This window comes from Rhinolophus sinicus, linkage group LG13 (assembly GCF_036562045.2).
Source record: "Rhinolophus sinicus isolate RSC01 linkage group LG13, ASM3656204v1, whole genome shotgun sequence".
Lineage (NCBI taxonomy): Eukaryota > Metazoa > Chordata > Mammalia > Chiroptera > Rhinolophidae > Rhinolophus > Rhinolophus sinicus.
The window spans coordinates 28,476,929-28,499,184 of NC_133762.1; the positions used below are offsets into that span (position 1 = coordinate 28,476,929).

At 51.8% G+C, this 22,256-nt stretch overlaps 1 protein-coding gene across 4 annotated transcripts; it reads right to left on the reverse strand.

Moving 5' to 3' along the window:
• Positions 1–300: 300 nt before the first annotated feature.
• PCIF1 (phosphorylated CTD interacting factor 1) lies at positions 301–11,849 on the reverse strand. Of its 4 annotated transcripts, none has more exons than XM_019749683.2 (17): positions 11,384–11,849; positions 9,392–9,679; positions 8,026–8,168; positions 7,810–7,934; positions 6,524–6,661; positions 6,200–6,330; positions 5,909–6,063; positions 5,104–5,251; positions 4,926–5,009; positions 4,566–4,665; positions 3,375–3,537; positions 2,481–2,653; positions 2,253–2,339; positions 1,988–2,172; positions 1,204–1,297; positions 935–1,110; positions 301–801 (listed from the first exon to the last, which is right to left on the reverse strand). In XM_019749683.2, exons 2-17 carry the CDS (start codon positions 9,466–9,468, stop codon positions 747–749), a joined length of 2,034 nt encoding a protein of 677 aa, XP_019605242.1. In that variant the 5' UTR covers positions 9,469–9,679; positions 11,384–11,849; the 3' UTR covers positions 301–746. The 4 variants fall into 4 exon arrangements, with proteins under 4 accessions (XP_019605242.1, XP_074173941.1, XP_019605241.1 ...); XM_074317840.1 differs by having other exon boundaries at positions 9,506–9,679; positions 11,384–11,848; XM_019749682.2 differs by having other exon boundaries at positions 301–853; positions 9,506–9,679; positions 11,384–11,848.
• Between the last annotated feature and the right edge of the window lie 10,407 nt (positions 11,850–22,256).

The following is a 22,256-nucleotide window of genomic DNA, read 5'->3' on the forward strand; positions in this document are numbered from 1 at the left end:
GCTCCAGGGCCAGCAGACGTCTAGCTTTCTACCTGGGCACAGCTGCCAGTCCTGTGCTCCCCAGAGGAACCAGCACAGGTCCAGCTGTGGGAGTTTGGGGCTTACCAGATAGATGGTGCAGGGCTCTGGACTCCAGACCTGCTGGGAACAGGCAGAGGCCACCAGGCCACCAGTTAGGGGACAGCAGGGTGAGAAGTTCCACACTAAAGCCCTGGTGGGTGTGAAGGCCCAAAGGTCACGAGAAGGTGAGCCTGGATGTAGAGGGCTGTGGTCCCAGAAGCAGCTCCAGGTTCCTCGGCCTTCTCTGCCCTCAAGACCCTCACACGTTCTGGAGGAGAGGGTTTCTGTATTTCCTTTTACAAATGAAACAAGGTGGCACGGGTGGGGTGGAGGAGGGAAGGCATGAGGCCTATTTACAGGGGATTTGGAGGGAGTCTGAGGTGGGAGGTTGGGGATTGGGGCCAGGGAGGGGGAGCCCTAGCGGAGCCATAATCTTCCTATGTCATTGCAGCCTGAGTCCTGCTGTCACCCCAGGAGGGTCCTGGGGTCTGCTCAGCCCCAAGAGCCCTGAGTCCCAGCAGTCCATACCAGCAGCCTGGGGCTCCTCCTCCCCGCAGGACGTTAAGTGGGCTGAGGCTCGCGGCTCGGGCCCTGCTCGCGGCCTGAGTCCCGGTCCTTGGCCTCCGAGGACGACGATGAGGAGGAGCTGGAGCCATGGCTTCGGCCTGACTGCCGGTAGGCGGTGCTCAGCTCCTGCAGCCGCTCGGGCGTCGGCGCCCACTTGGCAAAGCCAGGGTCGTTCTGCAGGAAGAGCACGGCTGTGTTGTGGACGGCCTTGTAGTGCATTTCCTCCCTGCGGGCAGAGGCGGCAGCTCAGGGAGGGCTCGGCCTGGCCAGCCCAGCCCTCCTACCCCTGCCCTCCCTGGGCACCCACTTCTTGCAGATGTGCTGGGACCCACTGCGGTACTCATGCTCGAAGGGGGGCAGGACCAGCTGCTGGCGTTTGAAGCGGCTCTGCTCCATGCGGGTGAGCGCTGGTGTCGGGGGTTCCCGCCACTCAGGGATGAACACGATGAAGGACAGGGGCTCTGGGGAGCTCTCGAGCAGTTTCTGGGGGAGAGGGCACGGGGTGGATGCACATCAAGGGCTGCCCTCCAGGTGGCTGGCAATCTCGCTTGCCACCCCCAACAGCAGCGTACGCACCTCGAAGTGAGAAACCATGGCCTCCATGAGCTCCTCGCAGAACGGAGGGTTGGCCTCAAAGGACCCACTCAGCGGGGAGAAGTCCAGGCAGGGCCTGGGGACAGAGGTGAGCATTCTAAGTCCCCCCAGGACCCAGTCCCTCAGCCAAAACGGCCGCCCCCTCCCTTAGTCAGCACATTGAAGAGATGACCCTGATCAGGCCAGAAGCCAATATTCATCCTTCATTCGTCCTGGGATAAGGTGTGGCCATCGCCATTGAATGGCTGAGGACAGAGAGGCGGAGGCTTGGCGGCCCAAGTCCCCCGAGCTGGTTAGTGGAGCTGGCACTCAACTCCACCTCTGCCCTTTCTGCCCCCACAGCACAAGCCACACCCAGGGATTCCCTCCTGCTGAGCTCTCCCTCTTGCTGGCCTGGCCTGTCTTCCTACTGGAGACAGCATCATGTCCTCCCATCCGTGCTCACCTCCCACCACCCCCTCCCCCCCTCCCCCCCTCCGCCAAGTTAGTCTGTAAAGTCTCGGAGGTCTGTGCCACCACTTCTCAGCACGCCATACCTGGGCTCATTCACTGAGAAACACACAGGCTTGGCTAGGGGGGAATCAGAGGTCCAGCCACATGGTCAAGGTCATACAGCTGGTGGGGTGAAGCAGGGACTATAGCCGAGCCTGCCCGACTCCAAAGCCCTAGGGCATTAGGAAGCGGCTGGCCGAGGTGGGATCTGTGCTCTGGACAGAGGACTGCTTCCCGGGCCTGGGCAGGAGGGGCCCAGCAGCCCCTGGCTCACCCTCGGGAGCCGAAGTAGCCGTCTGTGTCAGGGAAGGCAGAGCAGTACTGGCGGAAGTAGCAGTTGAGGGGCGAAGCAAAGCACTCGAAGCTCACACCAAACAGTCGGTGGAGGGCCTCGAACACGTGCACCGGCAGCGATCCCTGCAGACCTGTCCCCTCGTAGAGGCCCACGCCAAACATCATCTGCAGAGTGGCCATAGTCAGCGTCTGGGGCGCAGCCTGCCCGCCAAGAGCCGCCCTCCTCTGCTGCCCCAGGCCTGTACCTGGTACCGGCGGAGAAGACACCAGACTCGGGGCAGGAACCTCTCAAAGGCAGAGTCATCAACGCAGCTGTAGCGGTAAAGGAGCCACTGGGGGACAGAAAGCAGTGGGCGTCGGCACAGGGCCCTCCATCGTCCCTGGCCTCTTGCTAAGGACTCCGGCTCAAGAAAGAGCCAGCCCTCGCTTCTCCCACCTGTGGGGACCTGCCTCCCCCGCCCCCCAGCTCTTACCAGCTTGCTGAAGTAGTTGCGGCTGACCTTGACCATCTCTCCCTTATACCGGATGCAGACCACATTGTTCTCCATATGCATCTCCACGCTGGGCATGGGGGGCGCAGACACAGCCAGGCGCACTGGGTAGCAGTACACCAGGCGGGGCTCCACCTCTGGGGCCTCCACCTCCTCTGTGGACAGGGAGAGCAGTGAGGGGTCGCCCTGCCCCCACTCTACCAACCTCACCCCCAACGGCCCCAGCGCCCACTGTGTGCAGGGGCTTCCCACCACGTCCCAGGAACCAAGGGTGGTCTATCCCATCCTGTGGAGTCAGTGCAGCTCTAAGGAGCAGTCACAGGACACAGCCAGGTGACTGGCAAGGGCAAGAACTGGTGGCCTGTGTCAACGTGTTCTGTACTGCCACAGGCCCCCCACACATTGCGCCTCAGGGCCCGGCAGGCAAGCAGGCTCAGGCCATGCGGAAGTACGGTGACTGTATCACCTCCTCACGATAGGTACAGTACCTCATTGAGGGATCTTTTTGGGCCAGCCACTTTGAGGTACCATTGAATCCTCACATGATCCTAAGGCCAGGTATCTCTAGACCTCAGTTTGGGGAAAGTGAGGCTTGCAGAGAATGACTGTAAACACAGGTCCACCTAACTACTTACCCCTGCCTGTCTTTCCCGCCTCCTGGCCCTCCCTTTCTTGTCACTTATCTCCGTTTCCTAGAGGAATAGAGACCCCTGACCAAAGGACACAGCAGGTCCTGCCCCAGGCACTGCTGGAAGAAATGGGCCTCCCCAAACCAGTCCGTGGCCTTGAACCTCAGCCTCAGTTGTCCCTTTAATCTGGGCCTGGGATACAGAGTTGCTGGTATCACAGCTGGCTCCCTGCCACTTGGCCCCCTACCTGAGATGTTGTTTTCCTTGAGGATGGCAAGGTGCTTCTCTCGGATGCGTTTGACGTACTCCAGGGAGATGTGGTAGATCTTACTGCAGATGCCTTCCACGGAGTCCTTGGCCGCGGCCGATACGTGGGGGCCACACTGCTTCCGCAGATGCTCCAAGCGATCCTGGAGGAGACACCCCTGATGAGGGCTCTAGTGGGTTGGCAGCGGCGGGCTGCTGGATGGCAGCAAGCCTCATTTTGAAACCAGCTCTGCTACTTACTAGCTGTATTACTTGGACAAATCCCTTGGCATTTCTGAACCTTATTCCTCAACTGTTAAGGGAACACGAAATACCTACCTAATAAGACAATTGGAATATTAAGTAGCATTCCCCTTAAGGGCTTACCAAAGCCCCTGGCATACTGTAAGTGTCCAATAAATGCTGGCACTTAATGTGGGGCTTACACTGCTGGATCCCATGCTTGCTGGGGAAATGGACAACCAGGTGTAGGCCACACTTACAAAGCATTTGCAGTCTATCGGAGAGACATTACAAAATGGGGTCCTTGGTCATTGCCGATTTGAAATTTCAGCTTTTAGCAACTTGCAAGGATAACCGTAAGCATTTGTAATTTTACCGAATCACGTGTTAAATTGATGAGTGAAAATGAGTCACTCTGGCTAGTGAGCACACCTACCTTTGTCACTCTACGTGTCAAGTACAGTTACTACTGTGAAGTGGGAAACCTTGTCTCTTGTGAGAAATGGTCCTGAAAAGAAAGCCCATTGCTAGTGCTGGTGGAGAATTAAAGAAGTGATGGGTTTGGGTCAGAAAAAGAATTGTTTTGGACACATTAAAGTAGGGAACTGAATTTTGTGGTAGCTCTTAACTGTGTTAAGAGCCACACCCAAGAAAAGGCAGTTTGTCAGTCTGTTTCCAAAACGGAGATGGTGACCGTTCATTAAATTGAAAAGGCAGCTACTGATGGTGTGTGAGTGAGCACAGGATTCCGTTAAAAACCTTAACAGAAATGTTCTTTTGGAGAAAGCCAGGAGCCTAGACAAACATCTCTATATACGTGAGTTTATAGAGAGTGTCAGGAGTGTCAAAGGTCTGCTGTGGGGTCCTGCCTAGCCTGGGCAGGCCGAGTGGGCTTCTTGGAAGAAGTGGCCACAGAGCTTTTCTATTGGCTTTGCCTGGGGCCACTCACCATATAGTCCTCTTTGGAGGCTGAGTGGTCCTTCCGCAGCCAGCTGAAGGTGTCTTCCACATTCCACTTGACCACCTTCCTGCTGTCAGGGGATGCACTCCTGCCGATTGAGAGCACATAAGGGGGCCAGCAGTTAAGTGTCTGCTCTGCCCTTACTCCACCCATCCCACTTCCACTGGCATTCGGGCATAAACCCCTGGGCTTCCATCACAGCTTTTGTTCTGCCTTTCAGAGCCAGCCCCACTTCTGCCACCAAGAGGAATGACAGCCCGGTGAGTGGGCCAGATGGCCTATGAATGCCCCCCACCCGCCACCCTGATCACAGACCCATCCTGCTGGGCACAGGAGAGACAGCCAAACCTGGACTCAATGAGCCGCCTGGCGGCCTCTGCGTATTTAAACAGCAGGCGCTTGGCTTCCTCCCGGAACTTGATTCGGGATAACCTGGGTTAGAGAGTGGCAGAGTTAGAGCCCTGTTATACGGAACTGGGTGCATGAGCTACGTGGCCCTGGGCCAGCCTCAGCTGTAAGACTGTACCTGATGGGAATGTCATTCATGATTTCTCGAAACATGGAAGGCGACACGACTGGTTCACAGTTGCTTGGCAACAGGGGGTCAGAGCCTTTATCCACGACCTTGCGCTCCAGCATCCAGCGGTTGAAGGATTCCCGAGGGGGCTCAATGCCTGCAGAACAGGAGAACTAATGACAGTCTGCATTTAGTCAGCAGGCTCCACACTGCCCAGCACACAGGAAGCATCGCGTGGGCACTGGGGGTGCAACAGGAAATGACGCAGCCTGTTAAGTCAGGAGCTTCCATTCTAGCCAACATCTTCCAACATATATTCTGAGCATCACTAGTATTATGAAAGGAGTTAGTAAGTGTTGCATAGGGTAAAAAAAGGGAAACGGTATTTCAGCAGTTAAGCAGGTCTATCTCCTAATTAATTAAAGCTGCCGTTTACTGAGCGCCGTCCCTTCTTCCTCTTTGCAGTGGTCCTGTGAGGTCCAGGTACTCTCACTTTATGCCCTTTTACAGATACATAAAAAGGCTTCCAACGGCCTGGCAAACGGTAAGCGCTCTGGAAGTGTTAATGACTGTTTCTGGTACTGACCCCAGCCACGCTTTATGGAGGCACTGTTACTGTCCCTGTCTCACAGACGAGGACACACAAGTGCAGAGAGGTGCGACCATGAGCCCAAGGTCACAGTCAGCACGTCCCTTCCACGGCACATGCTCTCAGGCACTGGGCTCCACAGGGCCTTCCCCAGGCCCCGCTGGCCGACCCCCACTCCTGCTCCCGGTGGGTGGAAATGCAGGCCGAGGCGCAGGCCGCAGTTACCTTCTCGCTGCTGGCACAGCTCCCGGTAGTGCTGCCGGAGCTTCAGGATGAGCTGGGAGCGGAGCAGCTCCACCTCAGGGTGCGGGGGCAGCACCTCCGAAGGCCCCCGGTGCTTGATGACAGCATTGGTCTGGATGTCCAGATCCCAGTACACCCTTGGGGCATGGCCAGGAGCGATGAGGAAAGGAGAGAAAAGGGAAGGAGGGGCGCCCTGCCCGCCACCACACCCCCCAGTCCCGGGCATGCTGACCATCACCACTGGACACCCCAAGCCAATCCGCAGGAACTCACTCAGTGGGTCGGAGGAGAGCTGCCTGCTGTTTATCTTCAGGGGACGTTCCCCAAATCTTCAGCATTGGGGTTCCTGGGACACTGGGGGAGCTGGGCACTGATGGGCCTGTGGGTGTCACAGGGATTTCGATCTGGAGCAAGAGTCAAAGGCATCGAGTTAGGAGAGCTGGCTGATGGTGAGGAGAGCTGTGTGCACCTGAGGAAGCTTCACCCCGGACCCCTCCTGAACAACCTGCCGGTGCTCAGCCCTTGCAGGGAATGTGCTGGCTGGCTGCAGGGGCTGGCTGCATGCCCACCAGTTCCTGAGGGCCCACAGACACTCACCTTGGGCTTCTTTACACCGTTGCCACTCGGCTGCTCTTCTGAGAGCTGCCGCTTTCGGGGCCTGTTCTCAGCTGTCGGGGTTTCCACCGGGCTTGAGTCTTGGGGCAGTGGAGTTGCATTCAGCCCCAAAGGGTCCGACTGGAGGAAGGAGAGCAGCAGAGTTGCAACCAGGGCCAGTAGCTCAGGAGCCCCGGTACTGCGGAATCCTGATGCCCTCCTCCCTGTTCCTACTCCTTGGAGAAGAGCAGAGGGCACCAGGGTGTGAAAGAACATTGGACTCCACTCCTGCTTGCTATTTGCAATGGTGTGACCTTGGGGGTTACTCCCTTCCTAATTACCTCACCTTTAAAACAGCCTAGAAGCCCCGCCTCACCAATGAGATGATTAAACAAGCCAATGAATACGACTAGCCTAACAGGATATCTGGCATGAGCTCAGAGAGCTCAATACATGTTAGTTTTGTTTCCTTAAGAACCAGGAAGAAAGCCAGGAATAAAGAAAAACTCAAGAAATGTTTGTTTTTTTCAAAAAGCAAGGCCCTGTGGATGGAATTCTTTTGGTGACACCAAGAGTTATCAGTGTGATGGTGGGTAGTGTGCCCCTGAAATCACATCAGGTGCCAAGTCCTGCCCTGCCTCTTACTAGCTGTGAGGTCTTGGGCCAGTCATTTCCTCGGTGTCTTCATCTGCAAAATGGGGATGCCAGCTGACTTGATTGTTCCCAAGAAAAGAAAGTCTGCTCCAACTGACGGGGCTCCAAAGCCCCCGCTCCCACCAGATCGCCCATATTTCCCCTACCACACTAATGACACAGTTCCTAGAGTGCACTTCTCCCCTTCCCACTTTCCCCCTTAGCCAACTTCTCATCTGAAATGCTACTTCAGAGCTTTCCCTGCCCACCCCCCGTCAGGATCCCTGATGTACTCTAACCATTCTTCATATAAATGTCACACTGTAATCCTACTAGCCCCCTCCAGCAGATCGTGTGCCCCGAGTACAAGGGCAGGACCACGTCTCCCACTCACAACACAGTGAGTGTGTATTGTGGGCACTGGCCAAGCACAGTGCCCAACATGTAGCACAAGTTCAACTTCATGTGCCATATTAACCGTGTTCACACGTCAGTCTCCCTATATGAGTCCAGGTTCCATGAGGGTAGGGATTATGTCTGTCTTACTTGTCACTGTACACCCAGGACTAGGCACACAATAGCTGCTCAGGGTACATTTGGAGAAGACCCAGATGCCAGAGGCTGTTCTGAGACCCCTGCCCTAGACTGGCACTCACAATTACGTCATGCTGGCCCAGCACGGGCATCTCCCACAGGGACTGGTTGGTGAATCGGTTGAAGTAGTAGGGACGGTTCTCCCTCCTGCTCCAGCACTTCTCCCAGCCCGCATGTACCAGCTCCTCTGCAAACAAGCATGGAACCCAGTTAGGGTCAGGGCTGCTCCCGGGGCACCCTTCCTACCCCACCACCCTGCCACTGCCCCTTGCCAGTACCTGGGAGGTCCTGCACCAGGCGGATGGGCTTTGGAGAGCAAGGCTGGCTCTGATTGGAGGTGCCCGGGGAGTGACTCAGCAAGGACGCTTCCTCCCGGGGGCTGCCGTGATTCTCATTGGCCATCTCAGCACCCACACCGGACCTGCCACACAGAGGACCAAATGGTGTCAGGGCCAACTCCAGCCCCCGCAAGACCACCTGCAGATGTGGAGAAACCAATCCAGCCCTGTGCTGGAGGGCCAGCATGGTGCCACAGAGGGAGCCCCGGGATCTAAGTTGCAGTTCCCTCAACTGTAAAACGGGTACACTCCTGTTGCTCCTTCTATCTGAAATACTCTTTCCCCAATTCTCTGCCTGGCTTGCCGCTAAGTTCACATCCTCCAGGAGGCCTTCCTTGACCCTCCTCAGGGCCACGAATACCTACACTGCCACCTCAGGAAGCCTGGTTTATCAACCAGGCTTATCTCCCCATTAGACTGTCAGAATTCCCAGGACTAGGAATTGGGTCCAGTGTAGCCCTCTCCAGAGTGTTCAGCAGGGTCCCTGAACCCAACAGGAGCTCTAGTCATTCTGCAAGTATTTATAAAGCACCAAGAGTGACAAGACAGAACAGGGTCTGCCCTTGAGAAGCTATTCCCACAAGAAGGAATTGTATCTCCTCCTTCCTGCTCCTATCCAGTAAAATCTAACTGGCACAAAGCACAGCCCGGGAAGGGACATGGCATCTAACTAGTTGCCTCATTTTACACTACAGGGGAGGAAGCAATCTGTTACTAAAAAGAACCAGTGGAACTTAGAAGGCATATCTAATTCAGTCCTTCATAATCCCCAGGTGAAATTTTATTTAAATACCAGGAAGGAGGTCAGCTTCTTCAGATTTGTATTTCCTACTATCCCCACCCCCACCCCCAAAACACACCCAAGCACAAGTCTCCATGGCCAAAGCAGTTCCCAAACTGGCTGTTAGACTCTTAGGTGGCCAACTGCGATTGGATTGGTGATCCTATAGGTGTTTTCAATATGCCACAATACCCAAAAGAAATCAAACATTTACCCACAAAAAGACCACAAAGGCACATTTAAACATCAGTTATCTTTGCTTGCTGAAATTTTATCAACTCATTGTGGTCACACTCATTATCTCATGCTGATCAGAAGCTCTGATTGGCTGTTGACAACATCATAGGAACCATTGGGACATTGATTTTATTGTACACTCAGTCATAGACATCTTCGTTAATTTGGAAAGGGCAAAGTGAATGCTTACTTCATCAGTACAGTTTGGCAGATAAAAATGCAGGGAGCAAGAGGACATACATACAACAAAAAGGGGCCATGATAACAAAAAGGTTTGGAATCACTGACCAAGGGGAGAAAAAGCTGTAGCTGCCTTGGTTCTCTGGGGGGAGGAGGGGTTCCCGGTGCCTTGGGGCTGAGCCCATAGGTCTCAAGGCCGAACGAGGTCCCTCTTTTTCTCACCCTCTGGGGTCTGCAATGCTAGCATGAGAGGGTTTTCTTCTCCGGCCAGATGGACCCCCACGGCACAGGGTCTCACAGAGGGAGGGGAGAGGCCTGCAGGAAGGCTCAGCACAGGTGGGTGGGCTGGTCAGCAGTGGAGTGGACGGGGGCCCAGGGAATTCCTTGCATCAGCAACTGCAGAGCAAACAGAAGAAAAGAGTCACAGACCTGTGAAATGCTGCAGAACAGGGACAACAGCAAGAGGGGCAATGACACATAGCAATTTGGGAGCCCCAGGACGGAACAGGGCACACCATGGGAGATCTGGGGATTCTGGGAATGGAAATGGTACTTCTCAAGCTTTCCAACCAACAGGTTCACCTTCATGGGCTTGCGACCCGCACAGTTACACAGTGCCCCGTGTTGAGGGCCCTACGCCTGGTGTAACGCTCTGCTGTCACGGTCTTGAAATTTTTAATACATTTTTAATAAGAATCATGTTCACTGTGCACACTGGACCCTTGCAAATTGTACAGCTGGTCCTGCCAACCAAAGTACGCCTAAGAGCAAAGTGAACCACCGTACATATCACAGATTAGGGACAAGTCTCAAGCCACCCACAGTTAAGTGAAAACACATTTCTTTGAAAGAGGTCTTAAAAAAAAAAAAGAAAACATGCAAATGCATTACATAACACAGCGTGTTAGTCTTTATTGAAACATATTTTCCCTAAGAAATAGTGTGATATTGATGCACAGGCAGGTAAACTATGCAGAGGCCACACAGCAGCACAGCTTAGGGAGGCCAAACAGGGACACTGCAGTGTTTCTGAAACCCGCAGCTCATCAGAACCATTTGGGGACTTGTAAAAAAAAAAAAAAAAACAATCAGATTCCCATCCCCTCACTCCACATTTAGGAGTCAGAAATGGGGGAGGTACACAATAATTTATATTTGTAAGTGCACCTCAAGGGTGAGACTGAGAAGAAGGAATGACCAATCTTTTCGCTGTACAGTATTTCAAATCTACCTGTTTTTGCAATTAAAAATTTTTTTAAATTTCCCGGCTGATTTGGATGCACCACGTCGGTGGCCAAAATACCAGCTCTGGGTTTAGACAAACATGGGTTCCAGAGCCTTCTGCCCCTGTCCAATTTATAAACCAAAATAACTCAACCTCTATGGTCTCTGTGCGTAGACTCTACCATATTGTACACTAAGGCATAACTGCTATCAACGCTTTTATTTATTCTGTGGCCCCTTGGCCCCCACGCATACCGCAGTTTTGACAATACCGAACAGTGTAAGGATAAACAACTAACTGTATCTGCGCAACCAGAGGAATCCACCAGAATGAAGACTCCGATTCCGGGATGAGAGGAAGATGGGGCGGGATCATCTCAGTAATGCACCAATGAGAGTCCTCCGACCCAGGAGGGCGGAGTTAAAGGACTTGGAAAGTGCGCAGGTGCGGGGGGCGCGCGAAGGAGGGGCGACCCCCAGTGCGCGCACACCTTCCCCTACCCCCCCACCTCAGTGGGGGCGGGCTGTTTGGCGCGCGCGCGCCGGCCCATCTCCCGGGCCCCGCCCCCCGCCCCGCCGCGCGCTCCCGCCCCCGGGCTGAGGCGACTCAGAGTCGGAGCCCGACACAAAGGCGGTGGCGGCGGCGGCAGCGGAGGGGCCCTGGAGGCCGCTCCGCCCGCGCTCTCCGGACCCACCTCCCTCACCCAGGCCACCGGCCCGGCCGCCCACCCGCGGGCCTAAGATGGCGGCGACGGCAGAGACGAGGCAAGCGGTAGCTCCGAGTGGAAAGCGTCGGAAGAGCCACGGCCGCCTGACTTCGGACCTCCGGACCGTGGCGCGGCTCGGGGCGGGACCATGGCTTCCTGGGGCTCTTACCTGCCCGAAGCGGATTCGAGAGGACGCGGCTACACGTTTTGCTCGGCCGCCCGTTTTGCCGCCTCCGCCTCGCCCTCCCCAGCGCCGCTCCCGCCATCTTGTGTCCCGGGCCGGGACTCCGCGCTGCGCATGCGTTGGTACCGCCTCTGAGGGACCTTGCCGTTGCCGTGCCGCCATCTTGAGTGTGGCAGGACCGACTAGGTCCTCAGATCCTGCCTGCTTTCGGCCCCCTCCCCTTTCTCCCTTCCTTCCCTTCTGTTCTACGCGAATCTGAAAAGGGAGAGGCAGTTTTGCGGGCTGGAGGTGTGAACTGAAGAAGGAACGAACTCACAAGCACGCTCCCTGCCTCATTTTACCCCGCAAGCACACCTGCTGGGGCCGGAGGACCCGGGTGGGCGGTGCACCGGCAGGGTCGGACTGAGTGTGCGCACCAGGGGGCGCGGGGCGAGTTTGGAACCTGCAGGGCAGCGACTTCGTCGCCGACCTAGGGGCGGAGTCCTGGTGACGTAGTCTTTGAAGGCAGCGTGGAACCGGGTCCTAGCCCCGGCGCAGCTCTGCCACTTAACAGCTAGTCGCTTTCCGTCTCTGGGCCTCTGTCAGTGTTGTCTAGCCGTTTCCCATATCCAGGCAGCATGCAAATAGAACCTCGCGTAATGAGGCTGCACAAGTTATATATAAGTGCTCTTGAGTAGAAGGAGGAACATCCGTGGGAGACATAATGAAAGTGGCTTTTGGCGAAGTTGGGAAATTATAAACAAGATATCAGGAGCTTTCCAACACTGACATCCATGGGTGCTAGTTGCAGTCCAAATCCTCACAGACCTCACAGCAGCCACAAAAGTTGCCCAGCGAGACCAGCAGTTGCTAGGTGTCCCATGCACTGCTCCCTGCAAGATTCCTTGGTAGGAGCCGTGCTGACTCACTAGCTCCACCTACCTCTGGCCTCCCAAGTAAGCCGACTTGCCAGTGGTAGCTTGAAGACAAGCTTTACCACCTGCTGCTGGTCTTGCGCTTCCATTGTGAAGCCAGAGGCGGCAGATGCTTCAGCTGGGCCGCCTTCCTGTTGTCCATGGTGCCTGGAGCCCTGCAGCTTGGGGGATGTGGGAGTGTTATAAAACTGGAGGCAGTAGGATGAATAGTAATTAAGAACTAGGGTTTTCTATCAAAAAGACACGAAATAACCTGTTGGTGAGGGTAAGTGTGGAGAAAAGGGAACCCCTCTGTACTATTGGTAGAACATAAATTGGTACAGCCACTACGGAAAACAGTATAGGGGTGCCTCAAAAAATTAAAGAACTACCATATGGTCCTGGTATTCCACTTCTGGGTATCCAAAGAAAACACTAATTCAAAAAGATGCAACCGTGTGTTCATTGCAGCATTTACAAAAGTCAAGATATGGAAACATCCATTGGTAGGCGAATGGATAAAGACGCAATGCACACACACATGCAATGGAATACTACTTGGCCATAAAAAAGGAAATTTCCACCATTTGCAACAACATGGATGGACCTTGACAGTATTATGCTAACAAGTCAGACAGACAAATACCATATTCCAATTTTATGTGGAATCTAAAAGAAGTTAGAGAACAGATTGGTGGTTATCAGAGGGGGGTGGGTAAAGGGGGTAAATGGTATGGTGACAGATGGTAATGACATTGTGATGATCACTGTAGTGTGTACAAAGATCGGATTGTGTTGTACACCTGAAACCAATTTTACCTCAGTTTAAAAAAAAGGTTTCTCATCACATGGTTCAAGCCCTCATCTCACTGTGCGCTTACAGTCAGAATCAACCTCTTCCTTATTCCCACTACCTTAAATCAAGCCCCATTATTCTTAAAACTTTTTGTTAAGAATAGCACACATACATAAATGTGCTCAAAACAAGTGTAAAACAATGTATTTGTCACGGTGAACACCTGGCTAAACACTACTCAAGGTCAAGGTACTGTCAAGGAGAAGCCTGCAACAGGGTAATTGTGTCCTCACCTCACTATTGTAATAATCTCGTCCTTGCTTTTACAGTTTTCCCACTTCAGCATACATCCCTAAACACTAGTTTTGTTTTGCCTCTTCCTTGAACTTCATATAAACGGAATCATACAGTCATATTTTGTGCCTTTTGCTCAACATTGCACTTGCAAGACATCCCTATTGCGGCATGTAGCTAGCGTTCATTCTCATTGCCGTGTTCTGTCTTCCACTGTGTGCTGTGCTGTTGGGGGATATTTGAAGCCTCCTACCCCATACCTCTTTTCTGAATTATTACAGTAGTCTCCAAACTGGTCTGGTCCTCCAGGCTTGCTTCTCTCTCAGTCCAAAATCCATCTTGTAGTCACAGGGCTCACTTCAAGTGTGGTCATGTTGCAAATCTGATGAAGTCACCCTTGGCTTAAAAATCTTGACTATCTCCCCACTGACTCCGGATAAACTCCCAAACCCTTAACTTGGCTCACAAGACCATAAATAATGAGAACTGCCATGGCAGAGTGTTTACTATGAGCCGTGCCAAGCACTTTCCATACATTCCTATTCACAATCTGGCCCTTCAAACCATCTTTCCTTTATCTGGTCTCAGTCATCTTGAACTACCTGAGTGTGTCTGGTTATCTCTTGACACTGAGCCTTTGCATATGCTGCTTACTCTCACTCTTCGTCCCTTCTTTGCCTAGTTCAGCCTTCAGGTCTTAGATGTCACCTCCACCTGGCAGCTTTCCCTGAACTCGCCTCCCCCCAGGCTGGGTCAGGTCCCCTCTTTATTTCCATAGCGGTCTGTGCTTAGTGTGGATCCATTTTCTTCATCCACTAGACTGACTGCTTAAGGGCGGGGCCAGGGCTTGTTCACCCTTGTGGTCCCATGCCCAGCGCTGTGCTTGATGCTCTGTAAATATCTGTTGACCACAGACAGACCACACTGGGCTGAAGTCCGGGTGACTTTTTCAGGTACCCCTGTTTCTATTCCAGGCTCTGGTTTCTGTGATGGGAACACTAAGGCAGTGCCCTTTAGGACGCCAAGAAAAGCATGAGCTGCCCACTGTGGAAGAGTCCCTGCCAGCAGCCTGGCGTCCTCTACTCCCAGGATGGGGATGAGCAGGTTGAGCAAAGCTCCTGGGGCTTTCAAGTGCTCCAACTTCTGGAATAAGAAGTCTCCCTGGAGGGCTGGGTAGGGAGAGAAGGTTGGGATAAGCTAGGCTTCTCGAGCAATAGCCAGTCCTGGCATGAAACCTGCTGTCAGAGCCTCTGAGGACTCAGCTCAGGACGGAGCCCAGTTTCCATGTTAAAGCAGAAACAAACATACAGGCCGAGGTTGCCACATACCTTAACCCCCTTGTTCTTTTCCACCACAGCAAGAGGCAGCTGAAAGGGAGCCACACAACTCAACCCCTGAGGTCATGGCAGTTAGAGAAGGGAGGCTCCAGCATGACCCTGTTCCAGGCTGCCCCCACCCAGGCCGGGCCTGAGCTGCCCATAGGTCCTGTTCTGCAGTGTAAATAACACGAAAGCAGTTTCCAAGGCGGGTGAGCCTGGCCCCAGGAAGGCTATGGAAGGGAGGCTTCCACCCCAAACTGTGGTTTCCACAGGGCGTGGTTTCTGTCCATTCTGGGGCCACATGAGAGAAGCCATTTAGGCCAGGAATAGATGAGGGGAATGGGGCGTCACCTCCAGTCTTTCAGGCCCTGTCGGTGTCTGATGTGGTGTCATGCGCACTTCCATCTCTTCACTTGGCTGGGCCCAATATGTGTTGGGTCCTGTCCTAGAACCATGAGAATCAGTGATAAATAAGGCAGGCTCTTTGCTCTCAGGGAGCCCACAGAGGAGTGGGAGAGACAGACACATAAATAAACCCTCAGCTGCAGAGAGAGAAGGGCTCTGTTGGGATGACCATGCAAAAGTAAAGGCTTCAGAAGAGACGTCGGTGGGCTGAATCACGTTGGAAGAATGAGATTTCCCAGGTGGGCAAGAAAGGGGAAGGATACAGCCTGAGCCCAGACCTGGAGGTATGGAAAGGTATGGTATGTTTGGAGAAATAGCCTGAGCAGCACCAGGGACTGGAGGACGTGCAGGTTGAACCAGGGCCTTGGAACCCAAGTTCAGTCCCTGATCTGGGTTAGCACTCAGCCTCCCCAGCTGGTGTTTGGGTCATTGCAAGATGGGGGTCGGGGACACGTGTGGTGGTCTCCGCCACCATCTCACCCATTCCCTCTGATGCCTGTTTTTCTATTTGGGCAACGTGGCCTGGCCAAGAGCCAGGATGTTTGCATCCATATGAGCTGAGTCAGCAGAATTGAAGCCGAGACTTCTCCAAAAAAGTAGCCAGGCTGAGCTGGCAGCTTCCTGAAAGTCTAAGACCAGAGGAAACTTTGACCTAGAGCCATGATGGGCGTTGGGGGGAGGCTACCAAGTGAGCCTGGGTCCCAGCCGAGGGGTTCTTAGGAAGCTTGACTTCTAACCCAGAGATCTCAACCCTGCCTGGGAAAAAAACTTTTGAACAACTTTACTGGGGTATCATTTACATACCACGAGATTCACCTATTTCAAATAAACAGTTCATTGATTTTGCGTAAGTTTACACAGTTGCATCACCACAACTCAGTTTTAGAACATTTCCATCACCCAAAACAAGATCTCCTGTGACTGCAGACAAGCCCTCTTCCCACCCCCCAGTCCCAGGTTAACCATTAATCTGCTTTCTGTCTCTATAGAGTTGCCTTTTCTGGGCCTCTCCTATGAATGAAATCACATAAAATGTAGTCTTTATGTCTTGCTTCTTTTACTTTGTATAATGTTTTTGAGGTTCGTCCATGTTGTAGCGTATATCAGAAGTTCATTCTTTTTTATTGCTGGACAGTATTCACTGTATAAATATACCACTTTTGTTTATCTGTTTACCAGTTGATGGACATTTGGACTGTTTGCACTTTTTGGTTATTAGGAATAAAGCTGCTATGAATATTCATGTACAAGTGTTTGTGTGAACAAATGTTTTCCTTTTTGTTGGGTGGACTATCCAAGCCCCTTGTAGGGGCCTAGGAATGGTACTGCTGTGTACTAAATTTATATTTCTGAGGAACTGCGAAATCCTTTCCAAAACCATTGCATCATTTTATATTGCTAGCAACAAAGTATGAGGGTTCTAGTTTCTCCATGTCCATGCCAAACTTGTTATTGTCAGTCTTTTTAATTATATCCTGCGGAGGAGCTTTTTAAAAACACCCGCTGATGCCCGGGCTGCATCCCAAACCAATTAAATCAAAATCTTGGGGTTTGGGGCCCAGGCATAGGTATTCAAAACAGAACAGAACAAAGCAAAAACCTCCCTACCTAAAAGCTGCTCGTATGCAGAAGGGTTGAAAACCAGTGATCTAATTTTAGGTCTGAAGTCCTGTCCTACAGGGCACTGACGGGGCGCTCAAGCTGGCTAGCAGCCTCTCCCGCACCAGGAAGCATGTGGCCTTGGGGGTGGGAAACAAGACGCCTCCCAAGAAGGCACATGTACCGTCCCAGAGCGGATGGGCCTGTTGGAAGGTGAAGTGAAGGGGCCTGGCAGTGGGTTGCAGGAAGTCGTGACTTCCGCACAGCCAGCTGAGATCCTGAGGGGCACATCCCACGACCTTTGGAATTGTTCAGGCTTCTGAAGAGATTAAGAAAGTATGACATTCCTGGCTGCAGACCAGCTGCAGTGAACTCCAGAGAAATGCAAGGAGATGGGTGGTGCCAGCAGGAACTATAGGGAGCTTAGAAGATCAGGGGGAATTAGGCCAGGGCCACAGTCTGTTATAAAATCACCTCCTTTTGAAGAGTCTGTAGATAACAATAACCACACACTTTCCATGTACCAGACTCTGCTGGCCATTGTGGATACAGCGATGAGTGTCAGGCTCCCATCCTCATGGAGCTTACAGTCTATTTCCTGGAAGACACAGACAATAGAGAATGGAATAGAATGACAGGTAATGATGGAGAAGGGGCCTCTCAGTGGGGGTGACATTTGAGTAGCGATCTGAGTGAAGGAAGGAAGCTAACTCTGCAAAGATCTGTGTGCAACGATGCATCTGGTAGCGAGAAGGGTTAATGGAAAGCTTGCGGCTGAGTGAGTTTGGTGTTTTCCTAACAGTGGTAGAAGATGGAGCAGTTAGCTAGATCACCTAGACTCTTTCAGGGGTCATGGCCAGAGTCTGGGTTCTATTTTGTGCGCAGTGCGGGGCAAATGGAGGGTTTTGAGCAAGATAGTAAAATGCTATGATTTCTATTTTTAAAAATCACTTTGTTTGGTGCAGGAAGACTAGACCTATAGGGGCAATAGTGAGGCAGGAAGATGAGGCAAGTTGTCCAGGTAAAAGATGAAAATGGCTTGGACTAGTGTTGGTGCGAATGGAGGAGAAATATAGATATGGGCTATCTTTTGGAGTTCGAGACACAATTATTTGCTGAAATGGGGTAGAAGGAAAAAAGGAGTCAAACATGACTCATATGTTTTTGACTTGAGTGTCTGGGTGAAGGATGGTGCCACAATCTAAGATGGAAAAGACTGAGAGAGGAGCAGGATTTAGTACTGGGGGTGGGCATGGGGCTGATAAAATGTGGATCCAGCTGGGTGAAGAGAGGAGGGACTGTTTCCCGGTTCCTGTCTTGGGGGTTGGCAATCTTTGTCAGATCAAAGCCTGTTTATGCCAGTCCCCCCAGAGACTGTAATATTAGGGCATCTGGAAAATATTCAAGAGGCTGGAATGTGTTGGGTGCTACTTGCAACCTTTAGGAAGGCCCTCCAAAAAAAGAGACAAGCTTAAGCTGAAGATCCTGGCCCATCCTTATTATCAAAAGGAAAAGTCACCGCCTCTTGTTGCCCTCTCTCTTCCGTTACTTTGAACTTTTATTACCGGTTTATGAACTCCAAACATCCAGATAGCATTGCTGCAGATCTTCCATGCCTGCCTCAAAATAATGGGAAGCCCATGCTGAGTGAGTCATAAAAACAAGGACAGAAGGCTGAGGACCATCAAGAAAGAGACCCCATGAATCAGAGTCGACTAGCAGGCTGCAAGAGGCACAGACACTGGAAAGGAGGGTGGAGTGGGAAGGAAACAAAAGAGATAGAAATGGCAGAGAAGAGTGAACTGGTGGAGGTCAACATCCGAGCTGAGCAGATTTACCAGGGACAGGGTGCAACGGACCCACAGCTGGGGAAGTAACACCCTGTGAGAAGCATTAGAATTCTTGAGTTTCGAACCTGGAAGGGCCTTCGGGGACCAGGTGGCTGGCTTCTTGGAGACAAAAAGGAACCGGTCTGCAAGGAGGAAATGCGAAAGAAAAGGAGAAACCAAAAGACCAGGTCTCCAAGCTTTAAAAACCACAGAAAGGCAGTCAACAGCTCTGCCCTGGCGGAACTCAGAACGCGCTGGCCCTTTAGTTTCCTTCTCTCCATTTGGTAAATGTCTGGCCCCTATGGGGCCAGTTCTGTCCAGCTGCTTTCTGCAAACAGGTGGTCATCCCATCTGACTGGGGAGATGTAATCAGTGTCTCCTGGTCCGACATCTGTCCCCTCTCAGATACCCCTCCCCTCATGCTGACTGGGTCCCCTATCACGTTCCCAGCCTCACCCATATTGACCAACACAAGCACATACGTTGCTGTGCTCATGGGCTCAGGCAGTGAGAGGGTGGGGATCATTTTCTGAGGGGTAGCTTGGGTGGGAATAGGGGATGGGGAAATGGTCAGGAGGGGAGATGGGCTGACGCAGCTTCTCCAAGCCATGGAGAGATCCAAAGAAAACACAGCTGGAGAGAGAGAGAAGCGGGTGGAGCCAGGCTATGCACGTTGACTTCTTGGGCAGAAATCCAACTGGGTATCCCATGGAGCCTGCGTTTACTTCCCTGGACTAGTCACTTCCTCCTGCTGTACCTCAGTTTCCCAGTTTGCAAAGCAGGGGCCATGATAGCTATCTCAAGGGACCCCTATGAGGATTAAATGGGATCATTAAAAAAGAAAGACAATAGGATACAGTGGTTCAGAGCATGGGCTCTGGAGCCAGACTGACTTGAGCTAACTACTTAACCTCTCTGGGTTCGTTGTCTCACCTGTAAAATGGGATGATTCCTGTCTAAAATGGGATGATGATTCCATTCCCGTAGGATGTTATGAGATTTAAATGAGTTAATATTTGTAAAGCACTTTTTGTTGTTAAAAAAACCAGTGAATACTAATAACCAGAAATGTTTATTGGGCCCTTTGCTGTGCCAAGTACTAGCCAAGTACTAGAGTTGGCATTTTATATACTTGATTACATTGCAATCTCACTGCCACCCAGAGAGGTAGGCGGGCACTAGATCATCTCCATTTACAGATGTGGAACTTGAGGCTCATAAAGAGATATACTTTTTTTTTTTGCTGTCTGCTATTTTTTTTTTTTTTTTTAAGATTTTATTGGGGAAGGGGAATGGGACTTTATTGGAGAACAGTGTGTACTTCTAGGCCTTTTTTCCAAGTCAAGTTGTTGTCCTTTCAATCTTAGTTGTGGAGGGCGCAGCTCAGCTCCAGGTCCAGTTGCCGTTGCTAGTTGCAGGGAGCACAGCCCACCATCCCTTGTGGGAGTCGAACCGGCAACCTTGTGGTTGAGAGGACACGCTCCAACCAACTGAGCCATCCGGGAGCTCAGTGGCAGCTCAGCTCAAGGTGCCGTGTTCAATCTTAGTTGCAGGGGTCGGAGCCCACCATCCTTTGCGGGACTTGAGGAGTTGAACCAGCAACCTTGTGGTTGAGAGCCTACTGGCCCATGTGGGAATCGAACCAGCAGCCTTCGAAGTTAGGAACACGGAGCTCTAACCGCCTGAGCCACCGGGCCGGCCTGAGATATACTTTTTAATTTACTCTAGAACAGGGGTGGCAAACTACAGCACATGGGCCGAATCCAGCCAGCAGCCTGTTCCATGATACGATGGTAGAGTTGAACAGTTGTGACCGAGACCGGAGGGCCTGCAAAACCTAAAACCTGTACTATCTGACCCTTTACAGGAACAGTTTGCGGACCTCTGCTCTAGAAAATGGCAGAAGCAGGATTTGAACCAGGTCTTTCGGATTGCAAAGCACTGAACTGCTTTGCTATACTGTTTTTTTTGTGTGTGTTTTTTTGCAATATCCGTGCCAGCTGCACAAAAGAGACTAGGAAAGCTTTTCATTCCTGTCTGAGGGCTGGGAAGTCACTCTTCCCTCTTCAAAGTCAGGAGTGAATGTGGCAAGCGATTTGGGGATTCTGATTTCTCCATTCCACAAGTCAAGTGCTGAGGACTCAGAGAAACTACCAAAGCCCCTCCCAGGCCGCACATCTGCCAACGTCTCTCTGAAGTGTGCGGGTCGGGGTCACAAGATTTGGAAGAAAAGGGAAACCGGTGTAAGGGAGAGAGGCAGGCTCAGTGGATAAGTCCCTGGAATCGAGACCAGTGATTGTACCTTATCATCCTCTAGCCCAGGTCAGGGCTGGATTTAGAGTCAACTGGATTGAGGCTGAAGGTACAGGAGCTGATAAAAGAATCCCAGGCTGGTGTAGGTATCACCCGCTCCCAGGGACATTTGAGGGCTCCAAACCAATTCAGTCACACAGCAAATATTCAGTACCTACTCTGTTCCAGGTACAGTTCTAGGCACTGGGAATAAATGGTGAACCAGATCCCAGCCCTCACGGAGACAGACCCTGTCTCCATTAACCAGTAACTAAATAAACCAATATTAAATTGTAATAAGATCTATACAGAAAATGAACCAGGCTGATGTGATTGAGAGTTAACTGCTAGGTAGGCAGGGAAGGCCTCTCTAAAGAAGTGCCATTTAAACCGAAACCAAAAGGAGATCGAGTGGGAAAGCATTCCAAGCAGAGGGAACAGCAAGTGCAAAGCCCCTGAGCAAGAATTGAATTTGCATGTTCAAGGAAACAAAATGCCAGTATGGCTGAAGCAGAATGAAAAAAGGTGAGAATGGATGAGACAGGGTAGGCCCTACCACATGCCAAGAAATCAGGGCAGGGAGGCAGTTTATTCCAAGTGTGATGGAAAGCCACTGGATGGATGATGTCTAATGATGCTGATGACGGTAGCTAACATTTTTGGAGCCCTTACTAAATGCCAGGTGCTTAATTAGCCCTTCAAATGCATTTACTCATTTAATCCTCACAAACAATCCAGATGAGGAAATAGAAGCCCAGAGAGGTGCAACCGCTGGTCCAAGGTCACATAGCTACATTTAAGGCTCCCTGGGGCTGCTGTGAGGACAGTAAATATCTCCTATTGTTATAGGAGATAACAATAACACAAAGACAGAGCTTGCATTTCAGTCAATGAAAGGAAAGGAAACTAACATCTGCTAGGTTTCCTGCTTCTGCCAGGCTCCAGAAGAGTGTTACTGGAATTCAGAGGCGCATTTCGGTACTTCCTCCTCAGGATGTCCTTAGCACTTTCTCTATTTCCCTCTTACACCCTTTCTGCCTTGTTTGCTTGTGGTTTGTGCCCCTAATCAGAATAGCTAGCATTTATTTGGTGCTAATACTGTGCCATGTACCACACCCAGCATATGTACTATGCCCAGTTTATTCTTGTGATGAGAGTTTTGTTTCCATTTTAGGATGAGGAAATTGAGGCTCAGAGCTGCTTACGTAAGGGGTCCAAGAATTGGACCTAAGAATTGACAGCCTAGGATTTGAACCCTGGTCTGTTAGACACTAGAGTCTAGGCACTTAGCCACTGGGCTACAACCACCCACCTCGCACCTTTCCATGAACATATGGGTTTCCCTAAATGTGGCCACAGGGTGGTCTTTACCTCTAGTTGCTTGCTGAGGAGGGTTCACAATAGTCCCAATCTCAGAGGTTAAGAAGGTTA

Bases quoted from the DNA above. Each gene is read 5' to 3' on its own strand.
- PCIF1 (XM_019749680.2), bottom strand. From the start codon at position 9,468: ATGGGCTCAGCCCCAAGGCACCGGGAACCCCTCCTCCCCCCAGAGAAC. The intron at 2,654-3,374 runs GTAGGGGGCCAA...CCCTGTCCACAG, and splicing joins CAAGGAAAACAACATCTCAG to AGGAGGTGGAGGCCCCAGAG. The intron at 854-934 runs GTGGGTGCCCAG...CTCTGCCCGCAG, and splicing joins TCCCAGCACATCTGCAAGAA to GGAGGAAATGCACTACAAGG.